This window comes from Fundulus heteroclitus, chromosome 23, assembly GCF_011125445.2.
Source record: "Fundulus heteroclitus isolate FHET01 chromosome 23, MU-UCD_Fhet_4.1, whole genome shotgun sequence".
NCBI lineage: Eukaryota > Metazoa > Chordata > Actinopteri > Cyprinodontiformes > Fundulidae > Fundulus > Fundulus heteroclitus.
Window position 1 is genome coordinate 29,930,529 of NC_046383.1, and position 12,743 is coordinate 29,943,271.

General features: G+C 43.6%; 1 protein-coding gene across 1 annotated transcript in view; it reads left to right on the forward strand.

The window, feature by feature from the left end:
• The first annotated feature begins 625 nt into the window (after positions 1 to 625).
• The window catches only part of efnb1 (ephrin-B1), an 84,589-nt gene continuing 72,471 nt past the window's right edge, over positions 626 to 12,743 (forward strand). Inside the window, exon 1 of the mRNA XM_012869899.3 lies at positions 626 to 1,773. Within this exon, the coding sequence (XP_012725353.1) occupies positions 1,520 to 1,773 (254 nt within the window). The 5' untranslated portion in view covers positions 626 to 1,519. The remainder of the gene's footprint in view (positions 1,774 to 12,743) is intronic.

The window sequence follows — 12,743 nt, forward strand, 5'->3', positions numbered from 1 at the left end:
ACAAATAGGGGGAGATCCAAAGAGGCCATTAATCATCATTCCCTTCAGAGAGGAGAAAAGAAGCAATCAGACTAACAGGTACTGTAACCCCGCACGGCAAACTGTAAAAAAGAAAAAAGAAAAAAGAAAAAAAAAGTTGCCTTTTATAGGACAAAAACAGTCATAAACTCCACATTTACTTTCGTTTTTTTTTTATTAGGATCAAGCTCAGCGCAATAATTGCGACTGAACGACATAATTGAGACCTTTATGACGCAAGTGGTTGGTTTATGACCAATTTCCCCCACATTTGGGGGCAAAGTTTGGCTCCATGCTGCACCATCCCTCACTTCGTCTGCCTTCAGCGTGATGAATAACTCCAAAGTCCGTTTGACTTTGGGCCGGCATGGCTAGTTGGTTGGGGGGGGGTCAACCCAATAACACCCCTCCACCACCCCGACCCTTGCCTTCTCTCTCTCTCTCTCTCTCTCTCTCTCCCCCTCCACGTCCCCACGAAATGCCTTCGCTTCCTGCTTCCAAGTTCGGACAGAGCGCAGTGATTGGCCACGGCGCACGCTGTGGGCCGTCCCCCCCCCCCACCCTCCTCCTCCGCCCGCCTGCTCTCTTCGCTCGGCTCGAGTTACCAGCCGAGCTCGGGCTGTTGCATACACACATACACACACACTCACTCACTCACACGCACACACACACGTACACACACTCACACGTACGCACACGCGTTCGCGCATTCGCCGGAGCACGGAGTGCTTTCAGGGAGGATTTCGGGCAAACACCAACAACAAATAGAACGGGGATGTTGTGCTGAGCTGATCTGAGAGCCACATCGACCCAAGCAGGTCCGATCCATCCTTTCAGCACTTTTTTTTATTTTTATTTTAATTTGATTTCATTTTTTTTTACCGCCCTCCCCTGAAACAGCGGGGAGAGCGGGGTGCATTTTTACGCACTGGCGTCGCTCCGAGGCGGACCGGACTGCTCGCAGCGCGATCCTCACGCTGGGAGCCGGGAGGCGTATTTACAATAGAAACTCAATTCCTTTGCGGAGAAGAATAGCAAAGGAGAGAAGGGGAGGAGGAGTGAAAGATAACACTGGAATGAGGAGGACCTCCAGATTCCTGGCGTGCTGTGGAGTTGTGACTGATGGATGAATGTGGTCATCTGTAGGCTAAAAACGGGCGACAGGTACGGACACCAGCGGGGGAGCCTTTGACTTGAGTCTCGATCGGCTCGGATTGTTGGGAGTTTTTTTTTTCTTCCTTTCTTTTTTGGCCCCACAGGGTTAAGGAACAAAAAAAAAAAAAAAAGGTTCTCAGCCACAGGTCATACAGGACACTCGTTGTGGGGGAGAAAAGGAGGGGGTCCTTTTCTTCCAGATCATCCTGCGCGCACATCAGATCGCATCAGTTCAGATCGGCCAAGGACAAACAAACACAAGGGGAAAGGAGAAAGAGAGGGGAAACCTGGAGCCGATCTGAAGAAGAAGTCGGACAGGGAGACATGTATCTGACAGCGACCTCGCATGCTCCCGACTGATCCCAGCTCACCTTCCCACGGGCCGAAAGCAGCAGATAAAGGCTTGGCTAAGGCGCAGCGCAGCGCAGCGCCCCGTCGCTCCGGCTTCTTCGGCTCCCTCTCCTCCGCGCGAATTGCCCTCAGCATGGCGAGGCTCGGATGTTGGAAGTATTACCTCTGGATGTTTATTCTAATGTGCAGGTCGGCGCTACCCTCGGCGAAGTCGCTGGAGACTATCATTTGGAGCTCGCAGAATACCAAGTAAGTCCCGGGAGTCTTTGTGCAAAAGCACGGGTGGGAGCTCAGGTTTGCTGGAAAAGTTGGATTTGGGTTGCAGGTTTGCTAAACGTCAAACCTAAGTTCTAAATTTATATAAATAGATATATGTATAAAGAAATACATGAGTATAAATAAATATATATATAAGAAATACACAATTTTCTTGGTTATAATTACCAGTTCTGCACACTGGAGGTGTGTGTTTATATATATATGTATTTATTCCTCGGTGGGGGGGAATTCCCCACCAACAATAACCACAGCTCTAACAATGTGCAGCAGGCCCCCACTTTAATCACAATAATGAATGGTTGATTATAGTAATTTATGACAATATTACATGCAGCTTTTATTTTCTGACTCCAGTCTCCAAAAGTTGTGGGGCTTTATCCTCAATTTCCTTGCACAGCCTTGTAATTGGTGTTATTAGCTGAAGGGAGGGGGGAGTGATGTAAACTATTCCAAGTGTGTGAAGGTGAAGAAGTATAGGATAGTCATCTTTTTCCTCTTTTTTTTTTTTTTTTTGCTTTCTTTTTTAACTCCACTATAAGCCTTCAAAAGAGGGCCACCCCGTAGTTTAGATCTCCCACCACAAAACTCCCAAGATAACGTTCACTTATCAGAGGCAAATGGGTTACGAATTAAATAAATCAAATGTTTTTAATTGCTCTGGCTGGGCATCAAGCTTCATTTCTGAAAAAGCGGAGGCGAGTTTCTCCTCCTCCTTAAAAATTCCCATTATTCCCACCAAAAGAAGCAGAGCGAAGCCCAGACTTCTGATATAGCACATTACGCTCTGGCAACAATTATCCCCCACTTAGACGTGACTCCTGCATTTGCATGATGCTGGAAAGCGTTCGTAAAGAGAAAAAGAGTCGGAAGGCGAGGTAAACTGCGAAAGATCTGTGTGTGTGTGTGTGTGTGTGTGTGTGTGTGTGTGTGTGTGACCTTCATCTGAGCTCCGCGCCAGCCAGGGGACAGGGAGACGGGGACTAGCTCTGGCCCGGCTTCTCCCTGGAACTTAGTCATCCAAGTGAATCCATGATTTATCCCCCAAAATGTCAGATGTCACAGGGGCTCGTTGTGCAGTCAGTGAGTAGGAATATTGCTGCAATGCTCACTGGGCTGTGTACGTTTGTGTGTGTGTGGCCCCCATCGCTCTAATGGCAAAACTACGGCCCATCGGCTTTGATTTGACTATGGCTGCAGCGGCACACACACACACACACACACACACACACACACACACACACACACACACTGTATACATTAAACAAGGGCCTGCATACAGGTATCATGGCATACAGACGTTTTACGACATCGCCGCTTCGAAACCGTAAACTAGAATTTTTTTTTCCCCCTCACACCCACAGAAGGTTCACTGTCGTAACGGGGCCCTCGGCACAATTTCCTTTTTTCTGGGGGCCCCCACTTCCAGGTAAAGCTTATGGAGCGTTCTGAGAGTTACTCAGACACTTTTTTACCAACTGGCATTTTGGGATATTTACTGTGATTTGGATAAAATTTTGTTGTGAATCGACCTGAATCTTATCTATATGGATGGCACTGAAACAAGTTGGACTCATCTGAACTGATTCTGTGTCGGCGAATTTGAATCGGAAAAGCGCCTTTTATAGTAGCGTTTCTTTCAACTTGCCGCTGTATAAATAAGTTGAACTAGAAGAACCTTTCTTGGTATCTATACAACCGGTATATTTCTAAAGCGGTCCAGGTTGAATTCAAGCCGATTCCTCGGGTCACCTTTGTCCCAGCGTGAGTAAACCCAGGATCAGAATAGGTGACGCCTTTGAGATCCTCTTCAGGAATTCTGCCGATCCGCTTCAGGGATTGAGTGGAATACCTAAAATAAAAATGTTAAATCGTCATTAAGAGCATACTAGTTCTCGAAACGGTTTGATCGCAGTAGGAAGAGTAGTCGTCCTATAATTAGAAAGTTGTTGGTTCGATTCTATGCTGATGCTCCCCTGTGCAAAGCCCTTCAACCCAAGGTCCCCACCAATCTGCAGATCGGTGCAAGAGTGTGTGGGTGTTTGTGATTGGTCTGTATGAACAACAGAGGGCTATATAAATATGGGTATTTATGGGAAACCCCCCCCCAAAAAAAGTCAAAATATTGGCTGTTCCTGCTGTTATTATACCCCCTGTTTAACGGACCCACTATTACGCCCAGCTGATTTAGGGTCACGAATTCTTATCACTGTTATTTTAGTTGTCCTCAAGCTAAAAAAAAAGTTAGGAAACCAGCAGTTTAAAGTCCTTTTTAGCGAGAGAAGCAGTGCAGCGACTGACTGTGTGGAGCATAGGGCAGCACCAGGTGCCTCCTCCCCCACCCGTTGCTGCGTGCCGCCGGTCAGCCGGCCGAAAGAAGGCGACGGGACTTTTTCCGTTGCCAGACAGACAGATTCGGATCTCTAGAAATATTCCTAGTCGCGAAAGATATTGACTGTCATGCTAAGGGAAATAATGGCGTGTCAAAAAAAAAAAAAAAAAAAAAGATTTCATAGGGGTCTAGGTTCAAGAAGCTCCTTTTAGGGAGGCATTTTTTTCACTCCAGGCGTCTGGTTGCACTTTAGACCATTTATATTTTTCCATTTCTCCGTTTTCCATTGTGAAGAAAAAGGCACTTTATTTTTTCTTTTGAGGCGTGGAGAGCAAAGAAATTGATCAAGTTTGAATTAAAGTCTCTTTTAAAATGACAACTCTTCACTACCAGAACATAGAGCAGCTTAGGTACATTTCAAAGTTAGTACAAAGGACTGTGGCCTGGACCTTCAAACAGGAGCTTTAAGAACTGCTGCTCTGGAAACAGCTCCGGAGGGGGGGGGGGACATTCTGCACGCTTTTATTTATTACAGAAAAGCAATCTGAACATTTTTATCCAATTTTGGTTTCGATTATTCTTTGCGTATTTCAGTGAAATCTCATTATGTCATAAAAGTGTCATGATTGCTCGTGCCTGTAGCACACACACACACACACACACACACACACACACACACACACACACACACGCACACACACACTCAAAGCTGCCACAAACATTAAGTCCAAATGCAAAAATGTCACAAGAAGGAGAGGAGACGTTTATTGATTGATGATATCACCTGGAGGGAATGTCTTGGAAGGTTACCACGCCGCTTTTGAGGAGGATTTCAAAGATCATTTCTCCATCTGTTTTCTCTCTCTCTCTCTGTTTCTCTCTCTCTCTCTCTCTGTTTCTTGTAAAAATCCCCCAACGCCGGCTGAATATTTCATAAAGTTCACAGTGGAACAATAATGCATTCTGCAAAGTGTTCTCTCAAGCTAATTATCCTGCTGCTCGCCGCTCAGCAAACAATAGACAATTAACTTGTTGTGTATGTGTTAGTGTGTGTGTGTGTGTGTGTCTGTATTTGGAGTACTTTAAAACCACAAAAAAGACAAACCTGTTCTCCTTCTGAAACACATCAGTCAGCCGGATGGTGTGAAAAAAGGCAATAAAAGAGCGGAGTACACGCGCAGCGCTCCGCAGCAGTCCTCCCTGCTTGTTGGTAGGAGCTCCATCTCCTCGGCTTGTATTGCTCCGTGGTGATAATAGAAAGAGAATACCTATAGAAATGTACAGTACGGTGCACTATCTGGTGACTTGTCCAGATTTACGACGCCCCACTTCCTGTTCCTGCTTTGGGGAGCTCTGCTGCCTCAGCTAATAAATTAACTTAGCCCCTCTGCATGTGCACTGTGCCACATGCGCACGAAATCTAACAATACCAGCACCTCCCCGCAGGCCCTGAGTTATGAGGCGAGGTATAGGGAAGGAGCAGCAGGTTTGGGCCGGGGGGGGGTGCATGTGTGTGAGCCTCTCCTTAATGTGCAGCCGAATGTGCGGCTATCCTTTATGGATTTTCATGTGAGGATGCGATCACTCCAGCAGCATCAGCATCAGCTGCATTATCAATGACTGGGGCTTGCTTAATTGATTTCCCCCCAGCACGCCGGAACAGGCCACATATATCTTCACTGCGGCGCTGACTTGAAAGAAAAACATAATAAGAAGTAACATTCTGGATTTTCTTTTTCTTTTTTTCTTTTTTGGCTGCGGGACGCATGAGACCTTTTTCTTATTTAATTTGACTCTGGATGAGTGAGCTGAGGAGAAGGAGGGAGAGGGGTGGGGGTGGGGGGTGGGGGGGGTTGCAGCCGCGCCGAAGGAGAAAGCTGGATGTGTCAACTTTCCCAAGCTGGTAAAGAAGCGCCCCCAACATTTGATCAGAACAAATCGGATTAGCTCTCATTTAGCTGAGTGGGATTACCCCAGAAAATGTCACTTTGTTATGACTAATCACGTCCCATCCGTTTGGGTTGGAGCCCTGCGTGCAACGGCGTAAACACACACACACATACACACTCACTCCGACAATCTCCCGGCGTCCTCAGGAATGTCGCAGTGATGCCGATTTAACCATAATCTGACAAGGTCGCTGCTAGGGGCTCCTGCACGTCCGAGGCTAATATTTACCTCATGACCCTGGGCTGCCTAGGCCTGTCTGCAGCCAGGCAGCAGACAGACAACAAGGAGGCGACGCGCCGCTGCAAAGTTACTTTTTTGTAGGCATTTTTTTTTTTTGGTTTCCAGGCCTGCCGAGGAGCGGGGGAACAACAAAAACAAAAAAAAGCACTAACACAAGCAACGGAGACGTTTGGTGTCGATTCCACTCGGTCGCTGTGGGTTTTCTTCCTCTTCCCTTTGCTGTCTTGTGACCTCATCTGGTGCTTCGCATCAGTTTATATCATGCTCCAGTGGGTTTGAGACTGAGCCGAACTTGATTAGCGCTCCGATATTTATCAAGCCTGTTTACGTTTTTTTTCCCAGACCAGAAAAATAATATTGTGTCATTTCTGAGATGAGATGTGGCTGCAAGTTTATTGTTAGTTCAGCTCTGGAGCAATTTACCTACATTTTGTCCCCGTTAGTTAGAATAATTACAGAAGATTTAACAAAAAAAAGAAAAAAGAAAAAAAAAGGAAACAGTTTCTGCCTTATCTCAGTTTTAAAAGCAAATATTTAAAAGTCGGATTCTCCGGTGCACTTTGAAACCTCGGTGATACCTTTCGAATGTGACGCGGATATCGGTAGCAGGTTTTAAAAACAAAAGAACTGCTGTTTGAAAAGCCTGAAACTGACGCAACCTGTCGAGCCAGAGCCAGGATGAAACTTGGAGAGTGGATGGAGAAACAGGATTTGGTTGATAGTCCAGTGCTCTCTGCTCCCCTCTTGCCGAAACTCACCTTCCCTGTCTTTGCCCCCCACCCCCACACCCACCACCCACGTCCCCCCCTCCCAGCGCTCCTCTCCCCCCTTCAGACTCCGATCATGTTTCCCCTCTGATAGAGATCTCATTACACACAGAGAGGACTTTAGAGGCCGAGCGTCAGTCAGAGAGGAGCAGGGACCCTCCGACCAACAAGAAATACCTCTGCAAAGCAACTGGCCCTCGGTGCTGTAAATGCGCCCTGTGTCTCGGCGGGAGGACAGCTGCGTTTGCCTCCTTCATGTGTGTTGTTGCGCTCCCTGCGCCGGCGTGGCTGTTGTTTCAGCGGTGTGTAACCACAGATTCTTCATTCGGTTATCTACATGAGGCACCTGGCCTTCAGAAAAGCCGGGGGTTGGGTGGGTGGGTGGCGGGGGGCGGGGGGTGCTCAAGGGGCGGGGTGCTTCAGGTTATTTTAGGGGAAAAATGTAGCATTTTCTTTTCATTCAGCATGTTTTTTTTTTTTTTCTGGGTTCCAACCAGATGGACTCACTTTATCCACTGGTGGTTTTTGGCTGCCTGGTCGCTGAAAGCTGATCATTCTGTTTTTTTTTTTTTTGTGTGCCACTGATGCATTCGTTTCTTTATATTCAAGCAGTGGTGCACGTGAAACCCAGCAACATTCCCCAGAAATGGAGCAAGTGGGATTGGCAGCTGATTTCTGCCGGTGGTGGTGGTATCTTTCATGCCTGTATGATTTTTTTTTCTTCTTCTTCTTCTCTCCCCTTTTATTACTAATGGTTCTCATGACTCACCACAGTTGCAGTTGTTATTCTTTCAGGACACATTATAGCGAGCACACCTAAACGCGATGAATCATGTGGAAAAATGGGCGCGCGCTGTCAGGATTATTTTCGCAGTTGCATAAAAGCAATCCTGCTCGGTTTAGCCTATTAATATGTGTAATATTAATAAAGCATTCAGCAATCTGCATGCTGTATTCATTCATTTAGTCATGTGTTTCTGTTTTAACTACAGCGTTAAGCCAATTACTTACATACTTCTACTTTATTTAATTTCACCTGGAATGTCACATTGAGGTTAGGCGTTAGCTCGCTCCTGTGAAAAAAACAAAACACTGAAACGTTCAGTTTTTCCTACATCCCTTTTGTTTCTTTTAATGAGATGCCAGAGTTTCAGCATTTAGTCACAGTCCCAATTGTTGCTGCGCACCATCAGTCAGCTGGCTACTACACTTTTATAACCTAGACTGACAAATTTGGCTGCTTGAGTATATTTCTAGATGTTAAGAACACAAAGAGTCATGTCTGTTTGCATTAAAATTGAAATAATGAATAGAATGTAACTAATAGATATCAGTATTATTACCATAATAAGCCAAATATTATTTTATCGGCAGCAGGAATAACTACTCCTTTCCTGTTTTAAATAAAAGCTATTAGAACATCTTATCTATTTGTGTTTCAGCTTTTTGTTGGAATGCCGTCATACAATAGAACTGTGTTTTTCCCCCATCAAAATCTTCTTATCATAACAATCTCATTACCAATCTTTTTTTTTTTTACCAGGTATTCCTGGCCCTCATGAGCAGCAAAAATTAGATACATAAAAAATGGATTGGAAAAACACAAGACTAAAGTACAAATAATAATAAAAAAAACATTCGTTTTCCATCCGTAAAGAAGTGGCATTATGTCCTGATTTTAAGATGGCAAAAGAACTTGCCAAACTAGAGGATGGCACCATATAAATAATTGTACCATCTGCAGATGTGATCTATACCCGGATCTAGATATATCCTATATGTCTTCTTGGCATTATGTACCAATGTTAGCTTGGTTAAAAAAACTAAGAAATCTTGTCACCGTATAAACGTGTGTATCATCAACATATAAGTGAATTGGAGCTTCCTCAAGGGATAGCCTAAAAGTATTATATAAAAAGGAAAAGGTCATTAGTACCAAAATTGGCCCTTGATGAGAAAAGAATCTCTGCTCTTCTAAAGCTCCGTAGTTGAATAGTCTTATATAAATAATATAATAATATACTTTGTAAAGTGCCTCGAGCGCTATATAAATAAAACTGAATTTAATTGAATTATATAGTAGTCATATGTATACAGCGGTGCACTGATGTGTGATAATTAAAATAAATGATCTATCTATCTATCTATCTATCTATCTATCTATCTATCTATCTATCTATCTATATATATATATATATATATATATATATATATATATATATATATATATATATATATATTTATATATATATATATATATATATATATATATATATAGTTTGCTGCTTACCTGCTGTTGACTTTATTCTTTACTCCCTACTCTCTTCTTTGTGTAAGGCTTGCTGTGGGCCCCGAGGCACAAATCTCGTCCACACGTTAAGATGGAAATGACAATGAGGACCTTGAACCTTGAACCTTGAACCTTGTCCTAGTTAGGTTGTTTAAAGACCAGTTCAATACAGTCATTAAAGCCTCAGCAATTCCACTACAGCTATTGTTGCAATACCGTGGCTGTCAGTGGGTGGAATGATGCAAAGTTCATAAAATAAATCACTGTTTGCACAAAAAAAAGAGAGAGAGAAAAAAAAAACAATTCTGCATTGTTTACTTTTACACTGCCCAGCCCTAATCATTTCACTTTGTCACAGATAAATAACTGTATATAGTGGCCCTTGAACAAACACTCTGGCTGTCCAAACTATGAGAGTCTTTAGAATTACCTCACTGCAGCCTCTCATTAAAGGCGTGACAGTTCATGAGCTTTGTATGTGTGTGCGGTGAGTCACCCAAAGCTATGATAAACAGCGCACTGCCAAGCTTATTACACAGCCGCCATTCTTTGAGAGCGAAATCCACGTTAATTTATGATTTGAGATGGCCAAAACGGTCGCGATGGCGTCGGATTTGCGGTCTTCGCCTTCGTGCGGCGGTCGTAGGTTTAATTGCATTTTAAACAAATTGAGCCTCCAACGTGACACTTGTTTAGTTTTGCGGAGTTTGGCTGTTCGCGCGGCAATTGTTGGCCCATGTGAAAGGGCGAGTTTGAGCTTATGGAAGTGAGTGAGAGCCTTTAAGTGCGTGCGGTCGCTCCATTGTTCTTTGTCCAGCCACAGCGGAGCATTAAGGAAGTGTTAGGAGCGTGCCAGTGTGCCCCTGTGAAAGTGTTGAGGGCCTGAGTGGTGGATGAGTGTGGAGTGGGTGAACGGTGGCCGCCTCGCAGGCAGTTAGCGACCCAGCTTTATTAGACGGAGGGCCCAGCTGGCAGTAGCCACGAAAGTTCCCATCCACTCTGACTATGCCAAGCAGAGACACAGGCGCTGGAGCTGGAAACCTTCCCTTGGGATTTCTTCTGCCTGCCTGCCTGCCCAGCCACCTCTGCTGCGCGTTTAGCCGAATCAAGGAGAAAATCGAGGGATGCAGAGTTACAGGAAGTGGAGCAAAAAAAAAAAAAAAAAAGTTGAATGGGCAAAGTCTGCCTTTTGTTTGCCGTCTTAGGTCTTTTACATAAGAGCAGTTCATAATAAGGGGATTAAAACGAAGAGGAAAGGAAGCTAATATAGAGCGTTGAAACTCAGCCGTGGGCTCAACCGCACATCTTTTCAGTCCAGCATGGAGCTCCTAGATTACTTCCATGTGTCAGTGCGACGGGGGGGGAAAAAGAGAGGGAGAAAAGAAGAAAGGAGGACAGGCAGAGAGAAGTTGAGCGACTGAAAAGCGAGCGGACCGGGATTGGTGGAGATCAGCGGCGGTATTGGACAGTGGAACGGATCTCTGTGACAGCCATCTCTAAAACCATTACCCCAACGGCTCCGACTCGGGGAACTCGTAACCTCCTCCTCCAGTCTGACCTCATAGACTTAACTCTTTCTCACAGAGCCCCTCTGTGCCGAGGAGGCTGGCCTCCTCGGATGCCAGTCCCCAACAGCGGGCAGGCCACTTTAAAGGCCAGCTGCACTGCTGCAACTTTCAAGACGTCAGGAGTTGTCACTGGTATACAAGCAACCTGGGATCTGTTTCCCTCCAGTTTGTGGCACTCCAAAGACTTTCATGGGAAGGTTTGAATTAAGTCTGCCAGGACTTTGTAGGAAGGACTGACGGATTCCAACAACTAATGACAAAAAGATGTGGGACAGGGCAGGAAGTGCATGTTTATTAACAAATAAAATTGGAGAAAGCATTGAGGTGGGAATATAAATCGAGATGCAGGCTTGAGGACTTACAGCGCTAATACTTTGTTATGGCTACTTTCTTAAAAAAAAAGAACAGACGAAAACAAAAGTAGTATTTTTATTTACTCTATTCTCAATCTTTAGTAAAGTATAACATTTTTTATGTTATTGAAATATTTGCAAAAATTAAAACTAATGATACATTTTAATAGCTTTATTCAGACATTCACCAGCTGTCTTTGTATATATATATATATATATATATATATATATATATATATATATATATATATATATATATATATGTGTATATATATACATATATATACAGTATATATATATACATATATGTATTGTATATATATGTATATATATACATATATATACATATATGTATATATATATATACTGTATATATATGTATATATAATTATATATATACATATATATGTACATATGTATGTGTGTGTGTGTATATATATATATATATACTGTATATATACTGTATATATACACAGATATAGCTATCTATCTATCTATCTATCTATCTATCTATCTATCTATCTATCTATATATATATATATATATATATATATATATATATATATATATATATATATATATATATATATATATATATAAGCTATTGATTTTTTTAAATAATGATATATGCTGGAAGTGATGCATTATAATGGCCAAATATTTATTTTTCAAGAATTTCCTTTTACCTGTGGCTTTCTAATTTGGGGCCCAAGTGAGCCACAGCTGACCCAACAGAACCCAATAGATAATATTTTTCCAAGAAGAGCCTGGATGAAGTATGACCACACCAAAGCCGCTCTGCACATATCATTAATGATCATCATGGAGCCCTTTGTTCAGTGTTATGAGTACACTAATGGAGTGACGGGGTAATTGAATCTAGTGGTAGGATAATAGAATGATAGAATGATAAAGTAATGGAATAGTGTGGCAGCAGCCAGCTCTTCCCAAGGGATGCCCCCAGTAAGTGTGTCAGCATGGCAGATGGGCGGTCTGCAAGGGACCCCCCCCCCCCATCCACCCAACCCCTTCCCCCACATTAATTATAAAGCATCATAATCCATCTATGGCATACAGAGCCAGGACATGGAGACTATTAGGGAAAGCGTGGAAACGGCACAGCACATAATCCTCGCGTCTTTGCCACTGTTCGACTTCCAAAGCATGAAATATAAATCACTCGTTTCTCAATGATGGAATGTTACTTGTGGAGCTCGGTGAATACGTTCCTGCTCTCTGTCTGTTCACGCGGGTCTCATAAGCGTCTGTCCCCAATTCCCCGAGTTTAACTGGAAGTTTTGTTTTCCTTCCCCCCACCCCCAACTTCATTTCCCACCATGCCCACAGGCAAGACAGAAAGCCCCCAAGAAAAGCATTTGAGTTTGTGTGAGCATATATATGTGTGTGTGTGTGTGTGTGTGAATTTGTGCCTTCTTTAACCCA